The sequence below is a fragment of the Cebidichthys violaceus genome, unplaced genomic scaffold, assembly GCF_023349555.1.
Source record: "Cebidichthys violaceus isolate CVI_PGR_0920_01 unplaced genomic scaffold, fCebVio1.0.p SCAF_6, whole genome shotgun sequence".
NCBI lineage: Eukaryota > Metazoa > Chordata > Actinopteri > Perciformes > Stichaeidae > Cebidichthys > Cebidichthys violaceus.
The window spans coordinates 16,637,032-16,658,518 of NW_027176816.1; the positions used below are offsets into that span (position 1 = coordinate 16,637,032).

Genomic DNA, 21,487 nt, shown 5'->3' on the forward strand with positions numbered 1-21,487 from the left:
GCACTGCTCTGCTGGGAGTCGACGCATGACACCACTGCTGCTGGAGGCCCGGGTCCTACTGCCAGGCCCACCGGAGGAAAGGGAGGTCGCAGACTGTTGAACGCCTGCTGCATTAAAATGAGAGGTTTTCTAAAAGCGACTCTGGTGCTCGGAATCGCTACCACTTTCGTCCACAGGGACCGCCAAAATCAACACAAAATAAAAGTTCCTTGAAGTAAGTACTGAGCTGGAACTGGGAGTCGCTTAGTCTAGCTTAGCGTAAAGACTGGAAGCAGGGCAAACAGCTAGCCTGGCTCTTTGTCTGTGGTGACTGTGGCTCTTGGTAAAGCAGGGTCGTCCTTCAATCAGAGGTTCGGCGGTCCAATCCCTGGCTCCGCTATTCCATGTTGATGTTGTGTACTTGGACAAGACACTGAACCAAATTGTGTAAGCGGTTAGTTAGAAGTTAGAGTCCTGATGGGCAGGTGGCACCTTGCATGGTAGGCACCATGTCATCAGTATATGATTGGGTGTGAATGGGTGAATGATGACATGCAGTGGTAAAGCTCTTTGAGTGGTCTGAAGACTAGAAAAGTGCTACTACAAGTACAAGTCCATTTACCATTAATCTTTTTCCAAAGTTCATGAATCTACCTCTAAAGCTCATTAACACATTGTCCTTTTTTTACTGTTTTAATCAGTAAAAACACAAAAATGCAACTGTTTCTTGTAACTATTTCTAGCGTTTAACTAGTTGGTTCCATCTTAGTGTTTAACACAAGGGCATCGAAAGAAACAACCAGCAAAAAGCGAACTGCAGCCCCCGCTTTTATTTCACACACTTGTTCATCATCATTTGTTTGTGAAGGGGCTTTGTTCAAGCTGAAACAGGCTGGTACAGTAAATTCAAATCTAGCTATGCATTTAACAGCTGAATGTTGCTTTGTCATATCACTGTCATGTGTATATGGAAACATTCCATAAGGGACATGTTTTGAAATGAATATGGCTGCTAAATGCCTCGGGTGTGAGACGGACGACCGTGGACGTCTGAATCAACGGGGGGCTGCTCACTCTATCCTCAGATCTCATCAGGAGGCTTTGAGGGTAATTAGAGACCAGTGACCTTTATCGAGACGGTATGACTCGAGCCTTGCCTTCATTCTCCTCCGCCACTGAGCCTTTATCGAATTGCAATTGACCTTGCTTGTTGAAGTGGAACTTGTCAACATAACGTGTATACAATGCATGAGGAAGTGTTATGAAGGGAAAATATATTCATCATTTCTTCTGTTTGTCATCTGGTGCCTGTGACAGTAATTCTGCCTTACCGACTGTTGAAAAGCAATTTTAATAAATTTCATACTCAAATACCTAACAGCTCGTAGAGAAAAGCACAACCGCAGACGTGATAACAAAGACTTGTTGACGTGTGTCACATAAAAGCAGTATAAATCATGTAGTTCATGAATCAGAATGTGGTCTTCCAAGGTGAGTCATTGTAAAACCACAGCAGGACAGGGAACAAACTCAGAGCTAAAACCACACCTGCTGTGCTATAACTAATAATATACTATAACTCCTACCTGCTAGTGAGTCACAATCCTAAAGCAGATGAAATGAAATGTGCAGGAAGCGTCACGCAGTATAGTAAATTTAACAAACGTGACTCGGCAATGGGAGAAAACTAATAATCCTAATCCTAACTAATAATTTGATACACTTTTAATTGCATTTAATCTGAACTACTCCCAGACCGGTGGAAGCGGGGAGGCCGTCTTCTCCGATACAGATTTTTAATGGAGTGAGACGCTCACGCATGTGGATGAAAACTGCCAGCACTCCACTGGCAAATGATGTTACATAAGAGAAGTGGGATGTTTCATATGGGAGCCTGATGGAGGTTTAGATGGTGGTTGGATAGAAATACAAGTGGTGCGTAGCTCCGGGAGCTGCACATGGAGCGGCTGTAAGATCGCCTCAGTGTTCTCTCTTGCGCTTTCGAGTTTTAACGAGCCAATGTCAGTGATATTATTTTTTTTTTTATTAGTAATTCAGAACTGAAATGGCATCAATGTGATGTAATAGGAGCCGGAAAAGACGCTTTTGAAGTGCAAAAGGGTGGATTCAGTGAGAGGAAAACAAAAGAAGAAGTACATCTATAAGGGGTTGGAAACGGGAAGGAAAATATCTCATGAATTCCATTATTTTAATCTGGCTCCCAAAGAATGAATCAGATGAGTTTGTCTCTGACCGAATGACAGAACTTTTTGCCCCCCTCTTGCCAGCCCATAATCTCAATTCTTCAGTTCAAATGGAGAGGACTTTTACTGGCACCAGAGCCGTTTGCGTCTCTCCAAGGACGACATCATTGTTTCTGAGGTCACGCATGCTTAGAATATGTTAGAACCCAGTGGCGGGCCGTGCATTTTATACCTGGGCCTTCAGTGCTGTCCTTCTACAGTTGAACCACCTCCTAATAACCTCAATATGACGCCACAGCTACGGGTTATTATTTGTTTCTAGGGGTGTAACAATACACGTATTCATATTAAACGTTCGGTACGAGGCTTACGAACCAAACAATACCTTTGAATAATACTATTGCATTTGGAAAATGCAGAAGCTTAAATTGTGGGAAATATAATGTTTTTCGGTGGACTTTGCTCAACATGGCAACCCACCATGTAAGAGACACTCTGACCCCAGAAACAAAACATTGTACTCTGATGAGGCGTGTGTGTTCTGGGAGGCGCGCTAAACTAGCTTAGCCATTGAGTGTTAAAAAAACAAAGCTAGGTAAGAAAAAAAGAATCTACACCAAGCAAAACACTAAAAATGTCATGTCAATGTCATAACTTCTTACATATCTTTCAACTTACTACTAACTTCTGCTAGCTGCTTCAGCGTTACAACAGCCTCGGTAGCTCTGGCACGTCAAAGAATACGCCCAACATGTCAAACTAAAGATCTGATTGGTTGAAGACTATGACAATCAACAATATTGTCTCCATTTACTTAAACTGCAAAGGCTATCCAGCAGGACTCGGGCCTCTCTTCTTATCTAGAGACATAGGGGTGAAATCTGATTGGATAAAAGCTCTAATTAAAACAAGCTGCACTGGAAGCAGCGCTGCAGGCTGGAAGCAGAGCAACTGAGGAAGACAGTAGCTGTGCAATGAGAAAATAACATAATGGGAAAAATAATTATAACACATGTAGTGTATTTGTGAAATATAGCTATAATTTTGTGATTCTGTTTAGGCCAGCAGAGAAGGCTTTGTTGGCCCTGACGGCCCACCACTGTTAGAACCCGACCCGAGCCTGGAAGGAATACGACAGCGTGAGTACATCCAGCTGACTAACGGCAAGTCAGAGCATGGTGTATGAAAGGGGCTTTGTTTCAAAATGAAAACATCCATCATTTAAAAAACAAGTGACACCTACTCTGAAACTCTGACTGACAGTGTAAATTGGTACACAGCATGCATGAAAGCTTTCCAAAAAAAAAGGTTTACATAACTTTAATCCTCAGTGAGCAAAATATCAGTGTAAAAAAATCAACAAGTGATTGATTTGATTATTACGCCACGTGTTGGTATCGAGGCTGTTGCCAAGATGTGTTTAGTCATGTTGTTAAGTTGAGCTGTGTAATGAGTTAGCATCCCCTTTCTTAGCATTCGTTATGAGTTCTGTTTCCCCTCCTTTTAGCTTTGTTTTGGTCTCAATTTAAGGAAATATCCATCTCTTTAACAAAAAAGGAAGGAAGTATGTAGAATTTGTAAGAAGTTACGTAACAAACTTTATATAAACCTAAAACATTTTTTCTTTCCAAAACCTAACCAAATAGTTTTGTTGCCTTAACGTTACACTGTTGAAATGGTTGTGGCATGTTATGTAACATATTAAGCCCTTTTTTTGTTGTGAGAACAGTGAGACTCAACCAAAAATAGTGAAGCCAAACCAAAACCAATAAACAAAACGAAAGCTACAAGAAGCTAAAACTCTTTTACATTACACAAAGTAAATCATGCCAATGTTGATGCTAAAATATGGATTGTTGCAGCATTAAAAACATTTGCATTTCTATGAGAGATTCCCCAGCAACATTGTTGAGCAGGAGAGGCAAAGATCAAGATCACAGACCGAAGTAGGCGAGACCGAAGGCTAAACAATGAGACAGTCTGAGATGAGAGGGGAAAAAAAAGAATCGAGACCAAGAAGCAATTTCAGCACTGCAACCCTGAACACTGCATGCCTGGAGTTCATGGTCTTTGTAAAGCATATTAGATTAAATAACTATCAAAGTAAAAGTAAAAACACTTGCAGTGTGACCCAACACAAAACAAATTAAGTAAAAATAACAAAAGCGAAAAGAACTGGAAGCTTTCTTGCTCGCAGGAAGGAAGAGTATGTCATCTCTTATTCAGCATCTTTGCCAAACATCCAACATGAAACACCATTACGACAGCCAGCCTCCTGGATCTTCCTTCCAGACACGCATTGATTGTTATACATCCGGAGTGTGTGGGCAGATACCGAGAGGCATCAGGTAATTTGATGGCGAAGTAAGAGTAATAAATTTAATTTACACAATGACCAGGCAACGCGATACAACGTCCCCAAGGGCAAACACTGAGTCATCGATAAATTAGATAAGGAGAAGTGCTTCAGAGTCTTTGCTCTTGTATCTCGGCGCATTCGTGCACCGAGCCGCAACACAAGGCCGCAGAGAAAAAAACAACCTTGTATGATTTTCCCCATCGCATTCTTGAGGAAAATCAAATCAGGGCCAACGAGGCTCTGACTACCTCAGGTGTAAGACACAAAACAGTGATTCGACGTTGCACTGGAATGAGAATATCACAAACCGGGTATCACAGAGCATCTTCTGAGTACCATCAAAGTGTGGAAGCTTTTTTTGGAGGGTTGGTTCTGTCTCCAATTTGCTCTCTCCTTCTGTTTTTGAACGTGTCCCAAATGTGCAATCGTGCGCTCCCGTCTTTCATGTCGGTGTTGTTATCTCTCTGCACTGTGGATTCTGTCATTGATCACTAACTTTGATCCCTCGGAGCCTCGCATTGGTAATTTGCACTCTCATCAGCGTAGCCTCCGAGGCTCTCGCTGGCTATTTCTGTCTCTCTTTGCTTGCAGCGTACTTCTCTGTGATTTGGTCTTTGGAGTGCGAAAGTTCATTATTGAGTTTAGGAACCGAACTCGTCAGATTAAGACTACGGCAAATGGTTGAACACTCCAAAAAAAGAAGTTAGTAAGTGGACCTTGAGTAAATATTTATCCTGTCCTTTTTTTCAGATATTGCTGAAGCTTTACTTTTCCTCACACAAACTGAGTATGAATTCTTTCCAGAAATAAAACCTAGACTGTCACTGAAGTGACGATGTCACTTAAACCAAGTGGGTGTTTTCTCAGGTGGAAAAGTTGATGCAGTGATATTGGAAACGGAAATATTTGGAAATGGACACAGGTTTAGCTCACAGTTAAAGCTCTGCTTTGCCAAATTTTCTGCCATGCACTGTTGTATAGTCACCTCTTTGTATATCTCCACAGTCGTTGTTCACAATTACCAAGATGAGCTTGGTTCTATTATTTTGCAATTGTGACCCTGTGTGTGCGTGTGTGTGTGCGTGTGTGTTATTTGTTATGTGTTATAGGATATATATATATATATATATATATATATATATAAGAAGTTGAGTTAGTCACCCATTGGTTTGTGGACTATGCTTTCGAAGCCTTGAGTTCATATTTTTGACATCTTAGTTTTTGGTCATTGTCATCTTGTTTTTTTGCAACCAGAAGTGACACGAGAAGGCGGAGCTAAGTACAAGCAAACGCTGATGATTCAAATGATTTGAAAACATGAACAAACATATTTTCTCCCAGATTACATTCATAGTTTTAAACACGTGGTTAATGTTGTGAATTGAAACGAAATAAAAACGCAACAAAACGACGCATCATGGTTTGGTTAAGTATGTTTGTGTCATTATTTTCAAGTAGATAAGTAAATTAAAATAGCTTTAAACTACACCATCTTGTTGCACACTCATTGTCTGCAATGGTTCCTTGGCATCCAACTTTTTTGCCAATATTCTAGAATTTTTTTTAAAATTTGGAAAAAACTTGGCTAACTGTAAAACTTGACTGACTGATTTATCCAATCGAATGTTTCACTAATTATATATCTAAAAAACCACATCTGAGGTCCGTTCAGGTGACCTATGTCTAATAGTGAGTCACAGTGATAATAATGGGAATGTGTCCTCCATCGTGTCTTGATTAAGGCACTTTAATGTCCCTTGGTATTGAAAACAGCGGGATGTGGTGTGTGTGTTGAGGTGTGCAGTTTCAATATCAGTTTATCAGGTCATTATCTGAAGATACTTTTTCTTTCTGTTGTGTCTTACCACCTTTGACTCCTTGCCAAGTAGTCGCATAAAGTAGAGCAGCCATTTTAATTACTTTCCTCCTACTTTTTGGGGGATTTTTTTTAGTACGCTGATTTTATTTCTGTTCAGAGTTGGTTCGTTTTTTCGGTCAGGGCTCTCCCTGAGGTTCCATTTAAGCTTCTATACCTCGAAATAAAAGATTCAAATAAAATGGACTCACCCCCTTTCCCATAGGCCATCTTGGGGTGGTTATAGACAGCTGACCCATTTACTGGGTGCTCTCTATTAGTGCTGAATACTATTAACATAAGAATGAAGTGATTAACTCACCTTCAGCTGTGTGATGTCAAGCAACTTTTTTCAGCCTGATTTTATATTGTGTATTTTTGTCCTCTCTGTCCTTTGATGTTACTATATTTAGCATTTCCACAATCAGCATCAGTCTACAGTAGTTCCTCCCATACGAGAAGCTCTGAATAGCGTGTACAATTTGATTAAAACGTTGACATGAGAGGTGGAAAAAGAGTGACTGATTGAGTAGGTCAATTTCCTCTCTCCTGTACGGCACCCACACTGTTAATTACTTCCTTCCTGTCATAAACTGCAGTCACAGCACTGCCATGGCATTTTTGCTCCCGTGTTATACTTTGCTGCCAAATCACCAACAGCTGAGACTCGACGGTCGTAAAGGCTGGACGCCAGCAGCAGGGAGCAGCTGTCACTGTAACTGAAGAGTTTAAGAGTTTGTGGTCCATCTCATGAAACACTGTCAAAATGTCAAAATAACAGCATGCTGTGCTATTGTAATGGACACGTCAGAAAAGTTAGTTCAGATTAAACCGATAGGGATTAATAGTCTTTTGCAGCGCAGCTCCTGCGATTTCCAGGACACAAGTGAACATGTCATCAGATAGCAGATTGTTAAGTAACTTTAGGTCACATTACGGGGGGGGGGCTGTCCATTGGTCTTTGTATAACATCCCAGTTTATGTTCACATTAACCTTTGGGTGTCTGAGCCCCCACAGCATCCTATGCTGGGGTGCATTTTTTTTTTCACACATTGCTAATGTGTGAGTTCACACTACAAGTGACAAAGCTACAAAATGGCCAAATGTGGCCAGTTACATTGTCACTGAGTTGTCGTTGAAGTGTTGCTGAAGCACTTGTTGATGAACTGGCCAACGGCAGGAATGTTTTTCTTCCATATTTTAGGCAAACAGGAATTGTGGGGAGAGAGAAGGGGATCTGGAAAATAAGTAACAAAAACATCTGATTGGTTGATGCTTCACCGTGTCATTGAAACGCCGAAAAATGTATTGAAACTAACGATTTGTAGTGAGTCACGTCCGTCACGCAGCATCAAGTGTCGGGCATCAGTTTGTAGCTTCATGTCACCAGCTTCCATTAAAATGATTTGTAGCTGTTGCATTGTCACTTATGTGAACATGCTGTAGAAAAGAGGCAAGGATCAGGGCTACAGTTCCACACTGTTCCCTAAGGAATTGATAAGCCAAATAACATATTGTCATCGTCCATGACATGCTACAATATCATATTGCTAAGTAAGACCAGGCGGTAACCTCCGGTTCTGACAAGTGTCTTAAACTTGCATTCTCTCTACTGACCAGCAGGGGGCGACTCCTCTGGTTGTATAAAGAAGTCTGATTGTATGGAAGCCTATGAGAAAATGACTCTACTTCTCACTTGATTTATTTCCTCAGTAAACATTGTAAACATGAGTTATGGTCTCAATCTCTAGTTTCAAGTCTTCTTAAATACAGCATGATGTTCATTTAGTAAATTATGGTCCATTTAGTATGCTTTAGTGCGCGCTTACTGTGATTGACAACTCGCTACCGCTACCAAAGCTGTCACTCTACGTCACTCCTTCGCATTCCAAATATGGGAACTTAATTTGTTCATTGATTGCAAAAAGCCAAGATGGCGATGGCAAAATTGCCAAACTCGAGGCTTCAAAACGGCAGTCCACAAAGCAATGGGTGATGTATCGATGACTACATCAACTGCTAATATATACAGTCAGACATTATGTACAGAAAACTGGTCGTTTGTTCACTGTAGATTATCTATGCTACTCAGGTCACCTTGTGGAGCTGTTTTAGCAACCACTGCCATACTAATAATAATAAACAATCAATTATCACCCTAATTAGTGTGAATATGAATGCAAAAAATACATAGACTTTACATAATTCTGACGTGATCGTTATCCTCTACACTCTTATGTGCATGATTATCTTATTATTCCACAGCTTTTACTGTATCAATTCAGCACATGTAAATTAACTGTACAAACATTGTAATACTGTTGCACACCTCGGCAAATGTGCAGTTTTATTTTGTAATGGATTTAAACCAGAGAGGGTAGAAAACATGAGAATTTAAAGGTCCTCTCCAGGCATTAATTTAACCTCCTTAAAACTCATCTCTGTTCATTAGAATTACTTTGATTTTTTTTTTTTATCATGAAAAGACCCCCTCCATGCCTTGAATTGGCTTCAACATAATTCACCTTTGCTTCATTTAGTATGTGTGTATCTATGAATATGCAAAGTAATGTGTAATGTAATTTTCCTCCAGATGTTTCTAAGACATCGCATTCATTAGAATGTGTTAGACGTCAAGTCACCTTGACTTTCACGATTGGTTCCTTAGGTATGTGATGTATGAAACCTGGCAGTCTCACCATGTGTTTCTGCCATTGGTACGCTGCTGTTTCAAGTCGTTAATGATCCTGCCAGGTGTCATAATTGTATAAGCATATACAAAAAACACCATATGTACGTGTTCACAAGGTTAAAAACTTAATTTTCATTGGAGGGGACCTTTCATTTGATAATTCAACTTGTTCTAGATGCATATGATTGACTCTATATAAGACATCACCAACAGGTTTATGGACTGCCGTTTGAAAGTCTCGGGTTTGGCATTTTGTTTTTTAGCTGTGGCCATCTTGGTTTTTTGGAACCAGAAGTGACACGAGAGGTTGGAGCTAAGTAAAACTGAACGCTGAATAAGACATTTCTAGGCTATGAAATTGTTACTAATTAACTTTCATGAACTGACAACACACTGTGAAAGGGTTAAATTAAAATCACAGACGGGCCAAAGCCTTGGGAGCGACCTGTCAATCAATGTAGCAGCTATACAGGCAGCTCTGAGAACTGGTCATCTCATTGGCTTATGTATGTGTTCTGTACCGGTTGGAGCCCAGTAGCTCCTCAGGCTGCCCTCACATGTGCGGCCAGTCACGGGGCAATATGACCTGAGCCTTGAGACCAGATCGGGCGAGGAGTAAGACAGCTGTGCTCTCCAGCTGTGACCTGTGTAACTCATTAAAAAGGCCTGACTGTCTGGCTGATTTGGGGTAACATTTGTCAGAGAAAGCTGAACCCGAGGGGCTCTCAAAGGTAACGCACTGCTTTTCTGTTGCTGCTGCCGCCGGACTTTCAATTGGTAAAAAGCTTCAGGATCAGGAGGGCAAAAGTGGATAAACACCTAGAACTTGGAAAAGAGCAGTTTGGATTGCCAGGTGAAGAGAAGATGTCATTTTCTTTGAAACGGCTCTTCGGCTTTTTGTGGTCGTTTCAAGGGCTAAACGCACTCAGTCTTGTTGTCATTACTTTTCTGACCAAAGCACTTTCTTGGCATTCTTCTACAGCCTTGTCTGCCACACGTTTTGCTGTAATCATTGTTGTTCCGAGACATCTGTGAAGCTAAAAATGAATATTATTTTATTATGGATTTAAACACAGCTGGAGATGAAGGCAGTTCTTGCTCACGACGATTCTTGAAAAGTGAATCAATTGATTCCTTGTAACAGACAGTCAAGTTTGATTAGTAGTGTTTTACAGTTGCACCGAATAAGTGAAGCACCGCACTTAGATCCTCCGTCCTACTTTCGCTCTCTAACTAACACTTCCACAGCATGTGCCATGCTCTTTGTGTTTATTTAATGCCGTTCAGCCCTTTTTTCTCTCTTCATGTTTTATTCCCGTATTTTCTTCGATTGAAAAGATGTTGTGCTTTGAAAATAAAATAAATATTTCAGAGCTTCTCCGTGAGTTGCTGGCAGAGTGACAACCAGACCGCTTCCTGCAGAGAGTCCATTGGCCACCATAGCATTAGTCGGCAATTCACAACCCAGAATCAAGGATTTAAAAAAAAAGAATAGAGCAACCGTGTAGCAGTTGCATGCCTCCGCTTCCATGTCATGTTACAATCCATGTCTGTCCAAAATGCCATCACTGAGACGCATCTTTTGAAATCCTGTTATAATCACATTTCAAACCACCTCAAAATGTGGTTTGGATCCTATTTGCAAAAATGGCATTTTATTTGTTTATATTTTTCCTTTCCAGATTTCTAAAATAAATGTGGATACGATCTGGATATGCCAGAAAAAATGGATTTGTTTCCAGCCTCGGCTTTTGCTTAATAGGAGGTAGACATGCAGGCGTCATATACACAACCTTACATCCACTGCAAAGACAGTTTTAATATAAATTGTGTCTGAGAGAATGCTGCTCTAAAGTGTATATAAGACTTTAAAGCATTCAGTAAATAGTTTTTTTCTCTCCCTATTTTTAACTTTGTCAGGATTTAAAGACACAGCACAACACAAGCAGCAGGAATTCTGAGGCCCAGAAAATACATTTTGTTGTGTTGATAACAGCAAATCTAAATGAACAATTGGTATTTTATATTTGACCATCTATGTAATTTTGTGAGCAGGTTGATACCGTCCAATCGGTACGTTCCTTGATTGTAATGGGTAATGATGTTGACGATTATCCCGTTTTGCTGAAATTGTTGATTGTGTTAGTTAAAGGTGGTAAATTCAATACTCTGCCTCCACAACACTAACAGTATTAAAGCCAAGAACAGTGCAAAGAACAGCAACAGTGCTGACAGTGTTTGAACGTGATCTCACAGAAATAAGAGAAATTACATTTATGTGGTGGAGGCATGTAACCAACATTCGCTTTAGGCAACAAAACCAACTTAAGGTTTAGGCAACCGAACCAACGGCCGTAAGCTAGCCTGCACAAATATCCACTAAAAGTTTAAAAGCTATGTTAACAAAGCAAGGAGAAGCTCGGTAACCAATACACACAGCGGGAGAGTGACTTCATTTTTTGCACACTACTCTATATCTTTACATTACAAATAGTTGTTTGCTGCTATATGAATGTTCTGATTGTTGTATAGAGAACCATTAAGGTTTAAACATTTTGATTTGTTACTGGTGTCCATGAAGACATTCTGGTCTTCATTTGTTTCCTGGGTCTTAAGTTGAATGATGCAAATGTAATTATTTTTAGATCATACATAGCTCAGATACCTGATACCTGGCTAACATCTGCAGCTCCAGAGTCCTGCTTAAGAGAAATAACCTTACACTAAATACCAAAAGAAAACCACCAGCCTTGTGTATGTATTGAGACAGTATGCGAGGGGTGAATAGCCAAGGGTTATAGAATGGGTATATAGAGTTTCAGAGGCAACTCTTTTTCCTTCTACTATCTTTTTTTTTTTCACCCAACATACCAAAACTCAGCCAACCTCACGACATCCTGACCTTTCTTCAACCTGGATTTTTCCATCCCTTCTTAGTCCTGTCCTCGTTTTTTATTCTCCCTCCTCACGCAGACGTGTCGCCCAACGATAGCTCTGGCCTTCTGGGTTATTTACCAGTGCAAGAGTAAAACACCATCCATTCTATCGTACTGCTATTCTTCCAGTAAGAAAAAATACTGGTGTACACATAACGTGTAAAAAAATGCATCTCCCAGTTTTTTGACAGTAAATATAGAGTTGATATTCAGTTCAATATCCAAATTGGAAATAAAATAATGTATTTGCTAAAACAAACTTGACTGACAAAACAAACAGTGTTCTGTTAATGCCAGCATCTCAGACAGCAAGACTTCATACATACCTGGATCTGACTTGGAGAATGTGTCCACATCCAGCAGACTCCTGTGGAGACAGCAGAAGTTCAGGTAACAATGGATCCGTTCAGCCCTTTTTTAAAATAGTTTTGAGAAAATGTATTCATTCATTTACATTTCCTAAACTCCATTTTTTTATCCCTTTTGTATTTCGCTCCCCCGAGTGTTTCTAAAAGTCTCAGCTCAGCCCCCGATAGTTAGGTCATGGGCAGATTTACATTGCTGCCTTAGTAATTGTGTGGAACTAACATCTAAAAATACTGTGCTGCCAAACCATTTTCTCTGACATTCAAGCCACAGTAAGCCATGAAACATAGTGTACACTAGTCGAAGTGTGATGAAGAGAACGATGAAGAAGTAATTCATTTAGTGTTGGTAGGCAGATTTTGTATACCTTTGGACAGAACCAGAACAGAAATTTCATGTTGTTGACATATTTGAGTCAAAGGTATTTTAGATATGCAAATGAGGCATTTTCTAATGGTAGCTTTTGGTGAATTTAGGAGAAATCTACAGACTCAAAAATACAAAAGCAGTAAAATAAACACCTACATGTGTATTTTGGATGTTTGCTGTCCACTAGTCTACGACATGTTACCGATCTCACAAATTAATTCAAGACAAACAAAGTGGAAAAAATGCCATAAATTGAACAACTAGGCTCCACCTTGGTTTTTACACAACAGTGTAAAACGTCTGACATGTAATTCTAGCCTTTTATTGGATTATGTTTTGGGGGGTAGGGGGGTAATGAAAACACAAAGAACCCCCATTAGCCGGAAGCCCACTCCCTCTCCCAGGTTGAGGCTGACTCAGGTGTCTGGCGGATCTCAGGAGGGACTACACACGACCAGCATGCCATTCATTATTCAAGAGGCGGACCCAAGACCAGGCGGGCAGGTTGACAGTCTGTGGAAACCCATGACTGAGTTTCTACTTCTCCGGTCAGTTCAGCCAGCCGGCGAGCGTTCAGCGGAGGGCAGCCTGCCACCCGAGCAGAGAAGCCAGGTGTGATGTTTAGTCACAGGGGAGATGGAATCAATTTTTTTTTTAAATGATGATTTTACTGACAGTGTTTTGAAAATGTATAAAATTGCATCATGCTTAAATCTGTGACCTGATGCTCAGCATCAATCCACAACCATGCGTGTCTGTGAACACCATTGGCTGGACATTGTGCCGAAATCAAGAGGCTTTTAATGACCTTGATGCATGCTGGGAGCAGCTGATAGAGTTAACCCTTTACCTGAGAACAAAGGGCTTCAGGGACTTACTCAGCATGGGATAAGATGTTTTTGTCTTAAAATTTTAATCTTGAATGTAAAAAATAAATAATGTTAAAGGGTGTACATTAGTTAGAGAAGAAGAAAAGCACTATCAAATTTGCCACACACACGTAATTAACTTCTGTCACTTTGATGCCGCGCGCGTTCATCTGATTTCCATATCGGACATTTTTTATATATTTTTTTTACGCAATGCCCACTTTTAATCTCACTTGTACACGTTTACATACAGGTGTGTGTATTTGCATGGGGGTTTGACCTTACCGGCACGAGACGGTAACTTCTATCTTAGTTGCAGGGACTCTGGTGTTGAGAGGGTCGAATTCCCCTATCGATGCCATCATCGCGGCTCGCGACGCTAATGAGCATCCGCAGAGCGAGAAGAAGAAGTAGAAGAAGAAGGAGAAGATGAGGATGAAGGTATGATCATTCACAATAGGATCGTGATTGCGGTAAATCCATTGTCGAAGAAATCTTCCTGAGGTGTTTCGCTCGTGGAGCAGCGGAGGAGGAAGAGAGAGAGAGAAAGGAAAGGGAGAGAGAGAGGCAGTGAAAGTTGTGAGGCAGATTTAAAGTTCCTTCATCATTCATGCGTCTACGGTGCGCTCCCCGGTGTCTCTGTCCGGCGCTGAGGAAGAGGAAGAGGAGCGCAGCCAACCGGAGGCACCGGCAACGGCAACGGCACGGTGCTCTCTCTCTCTCTCTCTCTCTCTCTCTCTCTCTCTCACTCTCTCTCTCTCTCTCTCTCTCTCTCTCTCTCTCTCTCTCTCTCTCAGGTGGTGATAATGAGATCACCAATGAAGGACCATTGATCATTTTTCAATGGCTAGAGCAACAGGAGTCCATGATACATTCTGCAATTTTAATAAACGCATTCAATCATAATGCGTCATGTCGAGGCACCCCATGATGATTTTTGGCTATTTATCTTACATAACATTTTTTCCAGTCTGTAGTGAAAATAAAACATACAAAAATACAAAAGGTGATTATTTTAATACGTTGTCTGTTTGAGTCTGTAGATTTCTCCTAAATTCACCAAAAGTTACTATTAAACTACGCCAAATTTGCATTATTACATTATTATTACATTTCAGAAAACTTGTATTATTGTCCTAATGTAAGTAATGAACTGCGGAAGTTTCATGGTGAAATCAACGTTTCACTCTATTCACCTGCTATGTCTTCAAAGGCCGTTTTCCCTAAATGAGACTGAACCAGAATTCTCCACTTCACTCTTACATACATCAAACTTACCAGTTTCATTCCTCTCTATATTATGAAGATATTTATACAACATTTTATTACTAAAAACATGGTTAAAAATGGATTTTAAAGATAGTATTTCTAATGTTTGGAGTGATACAAAGAGATATCCTAAAATCTCTTTGTAAAAACCTTTGAAACAAGAGTTTTGAACCTGGCTTTATCCAATGTTCAGAATTCCATTCTGGAAATATCTAAACTTTGCACATATTTAATATAAGAATGCCTCATTACATATTTAAACATAGAATTTCAGAAAACTTGTGACCAAATAAATAATCGTCTTAATGTTAATATCAGCTTGGGGATGTTTCATGGTCACATGCGTTAGTTAACACTTTTCTCTAGAATAAGTTAAAAACAAATAAAGCGTTGCCACCTGGGTATCACACATGTAGAAACTAAAGCTCTAAAAGTTCAACAAATTCACCTGTGGGAACCCCAAACAGAACACACCGTCACGCTTTCCCTCCTCTCCCCTTCTAACACCCGAGCTGTACTCCATGCTCACGTTGTAAAAGCAATCGGTTACATCATGTACTGCATATATTCACTGGAGTAGGTAATCAAACAATGAGGCTCGCACACCCGTGGTCAATTAGCCTAACAGAAGCAGCAAAAGCTGTAATATTCTAATGAGAAATTGATTCATCAGTCAATCTGTGTATTGGCTCTGAGGTATATACTGCAGATTAATGATTAACAGGAAAATGATGAGTTTGAACTGGAAGGATGCAAAACCAAAAACCAGTCAGTGGTTTCAGAGACTGAAACGGATTCATACAGTGGAAGAAAATGACTGCAAATCAACAACTGAAGATGGACACTTCCTAGGGGTTTAAACAATTGAGATGGGTTGTTGTAACAAAATTGTGATGTACTATGGTGCATTGTTACAAAATCATTTCACCTCAGGTTGATAGCAGACCATCTCAAGGTGTCACTCAGAGAGATCCAGGACATTCTGATTTAGTATTTTAAAATTAAAGCCCTTCAAAATCGCATTGCATGAGCTAACTTCAAATCACATTCATGAAACAATTTGTCTAATTTCAGATGGGATTCTAGAGGAAATGGTGCATAGTTACAAAATCATTTCACCAGAAGTCATAAGTGCATCTCCTTTTTTAAACTAGCATCTAAGAGCATAAACCATAGCATAAACCAGTGCAAAAGTACAGTGCAAAAACAAACCAATACAATTACAATGAGTGCAAAAAACGAATACGAATACAATAAGTGCTAAGTGGAAGGCTCAGAGTAGTACTTCTTGAAAACGTGAGTTTTCAGCCTCCGCCGAAAGATGGGCAGCGACTCTGCTGTCCTGACGTCAGTGGGAAGTTCATTCCACCACTGTGGGGCCAGGACAGAAAAAAAACGTGACCGGGTCGATCGGCCACAGGGACCTCTGAGCGACGGGGCAACCAATCGCCCCGAGGCAGCAGAGCGAAGTGGTCGGACGGGGGTGTAGGGCTTGACCATGGCCTGGAGATAGGAAGGCTAGCACCAGAGTCTTAAACTGGATGCGTGCTCTTACAGTGTAGAGAACGGAGAAGGGAAGTTGTGTGGGAGAACTTGGGGCGATTGAACACGAGGCGAGCTGCAGCTTTCTGGATAAGCTCCAGAAGTCTGATGGCCGACACCGGGGCACCGGCAAGTAGTGAGTTGCAGTAGTCCAGGCGGGAGATGACAAGAGCCTGGGTGAGCACCTGCGCCGTCTCGTCAAGGAGACAAGGAGCATGTAACCGATGCAATGTTTACTGAGAGTGACAGTTGGTCATCCAGGGTCACACCCAGATTCCTTGCAGTTTGAGTTGGCGTCACCACGGTATCATCAATGGTGATGGACAAGTCTTGGTGCGGGCAACCCTTCCCCGGAAGGAACAGTAGCTCGGTTTTGTCCAGGTTGAGCTTCAGGTGGTGTGTCGCCATCCACTTTGAGATGTCAGCCAAGCACACAGCGATGCGTACCTCCACTTGGGTGTCACCAGGGGGAAATGACAAGACCAGCTGGGTGTCGTCGGCATACCAATGGTAGGAGAAGTCATGCGAGCGAATAACAGAACCCAGAGATGTTGTATGGAGTGAGGGGGCCCAGAACTGAACCTTGTGGAACCCCCATAGTCAGCATGCGTGGTTCCGACACGGCCCCCCCATGTTACCGTGGGGTGACCGTGGCTAAGTGGAGAGCAGGGCTGCCTTTCAATCAAAGGGTCGCGGTTTGATCCCTGGCTCCTGCTCTGCTAGTCTCATGTCAATGTGTCCTTGAGCAAGACATTTTACCCCAAAATTGGTGTCTACGGTGTGTAGATAGATACTGAATTGTAAGTCGCTTTGAATAAAAGCGTCTGCTAAATGACTGTAATGTAATGGTAGGATTGTCAGGTAGGATGCAAACAGGGAGAGTGCATCCCCTCAAGGGTGGAGAGGAGGATCTGGTGGTTCACCGTGTCAAACGCAGCAGACAGTTCGCTCTTGCGGCGTGAAGCGACTCTGTCACCGTAAGGAGGGCTGTCTCTGTCGAGTGACCCACCTTGAACCCAGACTGGTGGGGGTCCAAGAGGGTGTTCTGGTGGAGATAGGAAGACAGTTGGTTAAAGACAGCACGTTCAAGTGTTTTGGATAGAAAGGGTAGAAGAAAAACCTTCTGAAGTTCTTGACAACTTCTTCAGAAGGGGGGTGACTCTGGTAGTCTTGAAGGCTGTGGGAAAGCATCCTGAAACAAGAAATGTTGATGAGGTGGGTGAGGAAAGGAAGGAGTTCAGTCGCAATAGACTGAAGAAGAGGGGAAGGGATCGGGTCAAGGGAGCACGTGGTGGGGTGGTTAGATGTAACAAGGTTGAGGACCTCGTTAGGGGAGAGAGGAGCCAGATAGGGTAAGATGGGGCATGTAGATGGGAGGGAGAGCTGAGGGGGAAGAGCTGGAGAGGGTGGACAGGGAGAGGGGGGCTGAGAGAAGGAGGATCTGATATCGTTTACCTTCTTGTCAAAGAAGTTGGCGAAATCATCAGGGAGAAGGGAGTAATTATATTTTACTTATTTCTATATATCATACATTATTAAATATATTTTTTTGTGTACATGTAGAAGGTATGCTGTAGCGTATGTATATATATGTAAGGATGTCTGTGTAGGTGTATATATGTTTAGATATGTATTTGCTAGTTGCTAAACTATTATTACTATTACTATTCATCATGCGCCTTGTTTTTTGAGGTCTTATGTCAGGGACTATTCCAGTTTGTCAAAAAAGTACAAATAAAATAAAAGTTTAAATAACTAAAATCTGTGTGTTGGTGCAGATATAATGGACAGTGAATGTGACAGTTGACCCTTGACCTTGTCACACACCAAAAATGACAAATAGATGTCATTCAATGTGTGTGTGTGTGTGTGTGTGTGTGTGTGTGTGTGTGTGTGTGTGTGTGTGTGTGTGTGTGTGCGCACGTGTGTTTGTGTGTGTGTGCAGATCCACTCAATCCTGCTGCTGATCAGACAGAAATCAATTCGTTTTATGGGCTGAGGAAAAACAGCAGCAAAATGATTGAGAGAGAGAGAGAGAGAGAGAGAGAGAGAGAGAGAGAGAGGAAATGAGAGAATGAAAGAGAGAAAAGGGAAGAAAGTCAAGTTATTTAAACATTTTCCTCTCTCCTGTCTCTGGACGATCTATAAATATAGCGGATGGACGAGAGAGCAGCGGTCAGTGTGTTGGTGTTTGTGTGTGTGTGTGTGTGTGTGTGTGTGTGTGTGTTTTTTTGTGTGTGTGTGTGTGTGTGTGTGTGTGAGTGGAGCGGCAGCTAATTATTCAAGGAGGAAGAAATCCTGTTTAGTTTCCATTTTACAGCAGAAAAACAGCAGCCATCCAATTAGAGAAGGCCTCCAGCAATAATGGAGAGAAAGACAAAGTATATGGAAAAATGAATTTGTTGATGTTCTTCAGGAGGTTTTTTCACTTCTTTGTTCCATTCCTCACTACATCTGCCGTCTCGTTGCAGGTCACTGCGCTTTAAACCTTCTCAGGGAAAATGTCGTGATCAATACTCAGTCAGAATAATAAAAGAGTTTTGCTCCCATATATTGGTCGAGTAAAAGCAAGAAATATAAGTATGACAAGAAAAGAGAGGCATTTTTTTATTTAATTTTTTTAACAATCTGTCACAAGCTTGCTTAAGACGTATATAAATAATGCAACGACATTTTGATGCCTTTTAAATAAGCAATTTCAATTATTTTTTTCCAGACTGCACAGACCTGAATATAGGACGTCTCCTTTTTGCCACATTCACAATCCTCTCTGATTAGGAAATGATGAGCCAGTCTGAGTGTGCCAAGTGAGATGCCTCATGGTTCAAACGCACATATCTACCCACAAATAAGCACAAGCACATGCTGATTATAGCTAGGCAAGCACATAATGTCTGACTATGTGACTCAGTCTAGAAGGAGTTGAGGAGGTGATGCAGGTAGCTGTTGAATATAAAATGAGTACATGTTCAGGAAATGTGCTAGAGGCCCGGGTAAGAATCATGTGGTGCTCCTCAAAAATGTCTTTTCTGAAAGGGTAGGTGAATAAACTTGCCTCTGCTGTAAAGCCAATGCTGAAGTGCCTTAAAATTTGCATTCTCTCTAATGTCCATCAGGGGGCGACTCCTCTGGTTGCAAAAAGAGGTCTGATTGAATAGAAGTCTATGAGAAAATGAGTCTACTTCTCTCTTGATTTATTACCTCAGTAAATATTGTAAACATGAGTTTATGATCTCAATCTCTAGTTTCAAGTCTTCTTGAATACAGCATGATGTTCATTTAGTAAACTATGGTCCATTTAGAGTCAAATAGACCATAAAGCAGAGTATGCTTTAGTGCGGGGCTACCTTGGGATTGACAGGTCATTACCAATGCGTTGTCTGTGTTTTTGTCTTTCAACTTTAACCCTTTCACAGTGTGTTTTCAGTTCATAATTGTAACATTTTTGTCACCTAAAATGTCTTATTCAGCGTTCGGTTGTACTTAGCGCCACCTTACAAAAAAAATAAGATGGCGACAGCCAGAATGTCAAACTCGAGGTTTCAAAACCTTAGTCCACAAACCAACGGATGACATCTCTATGATTAGGTCCACAGTTTATATGTTTCTCAAGCAAAAATTTTCGGCTGAAATTTTGTCTTGCATATTTATAAAAACTGATTTTGGCGGTTCTAAGCTTGCACACCCCTGCAGGACATTTGTGCGTCGGAAACAATATTCAAACGGACTACAATTTCAGCAGATTTTGAGCTGCTTAAATATATGTTTGACCAATGAAATAATTTTTTCCAAGTGATGTCATATCTGATGTATAGCTCCAGGTAGTTTGCTGCCAGTCTTATATTATAAGTTGCGGAGCGTATTATCCATTTGGACCCTCAACACCTAATATTTTACAAAAATAATACACTGACCATTACCTCAACAACCAAATGAAGAACACTATATGGCTTGAGATCGCCCAGCAGCTGGGATAAGATGATAATGTAGCTGATATACATTTGCTTAGGTTATATGTTTGTCACGGAACGGGGTTAGCCAGAGTTAGCATTAGCATCAAATTTGGGGTCCAAATAGTCTATGTATTGTGTAGTTAACGTTAGCCCCTTATGCTGTGTCTCAGTTGAAGTTGCTCACTGAGTGAGTGTGTCTAGCCTTGCAACACATTGCCATTTGCAAATTTCCGCCTCAGATCCTAGTTTGAAACGCCCTTTGATCATGTGACAGCATACAGTAATTGATTCGCAAGGCTTGTGTGTTCCAATGGCCCCAACTTGGAATGACCGCTGCCGACGTGCCATGCCTGTGATCAGCTGGACCGACATTTAGCACAAGAGACAACTGGAACAACAGCATTGCCATACTCTGAAACTTATTGTTTCAGGGTGTGACATGCGTTTTATGGTTCTCTTAGTACACAATTGTGTCCACATGTCACCATTGAAAAATAAAAAGGAGTCAAAACACCCAAACAGAAAGACTAAGAGTTATTTATTTATTGATTAATGGAAAATGAGCATTGGAGCTGAATTTAGTCCTTTAGCATTCCGTTTTTGTAGAGGAGTGTGACATAATATGAAGAGCAGAAAGCCATAACAAAGTGGTTGGAACTGTATAAAAAGAAAAAAAACGTCCATTGAAATGAAGAGCAGTCAGAGCTTTAACTGTGCCAGGTTTGATGAAATGCTTCCTCCCAGTGTTCAGTGCATCACACTGCAACTCAGATATTTTCTATGGAATTTGGTTCAACCTCAGCTATTGGCATTTAGAATGTTTTGTTGTGTGCATCTTCTCATGCACGAGGATATTCGCTTGATTTTTGGATCAGTTCCAGTGTTTTCATCGTCTCACAGGATGCAACATCCATTTCATTTCCAGATAGAGGGGGAAATGAACACGCATTTTTTTTTATATGATGGGCTGTAAGCATGAGCATATCAATACAAGCATTTTAACCAGAACAATGTATATCAAATTTCTCATTCGTGAAAGAAAACTTAAGTAAAGCTGTGTTGTAGTTTGTGGCAGCTAAAAAGTGTTTACGTC

The 21,487-nt window shown here is 41.0% G+C and overlaps 1 protein-coding gene across 1 annotated transcript in view; it reads right to left on the reverse strand.

Annotated features, from left to right (window-relative positions):
- The window catches only part of LOC137889175 (copine-9-like), a 74,533-nt gene extending 60,171 nt beyond the window's left edge, over positions 1-14,362 (reverse strand). The window contains exons 1-2 of the mRNA XM_068732865.1: positions 13,916-14,362; positions 12,353-12,393 (exon numbers count right to left, since the gene is read on the reverse strand). Of these exons, the coding sequence (XP_068588966.1) occupies positions 12,353-12,393; positions 13,916-13,995 (121 nt within the window). The 5' untranslated portion in view covers positions 13,996-14,362. The remainder of the gene's footprint in view (positions 1-12,352; positions 12,394-13,915) is intronic.
- Positions 14,363-21,487: the final 7,125 nt, after the last annotated feature.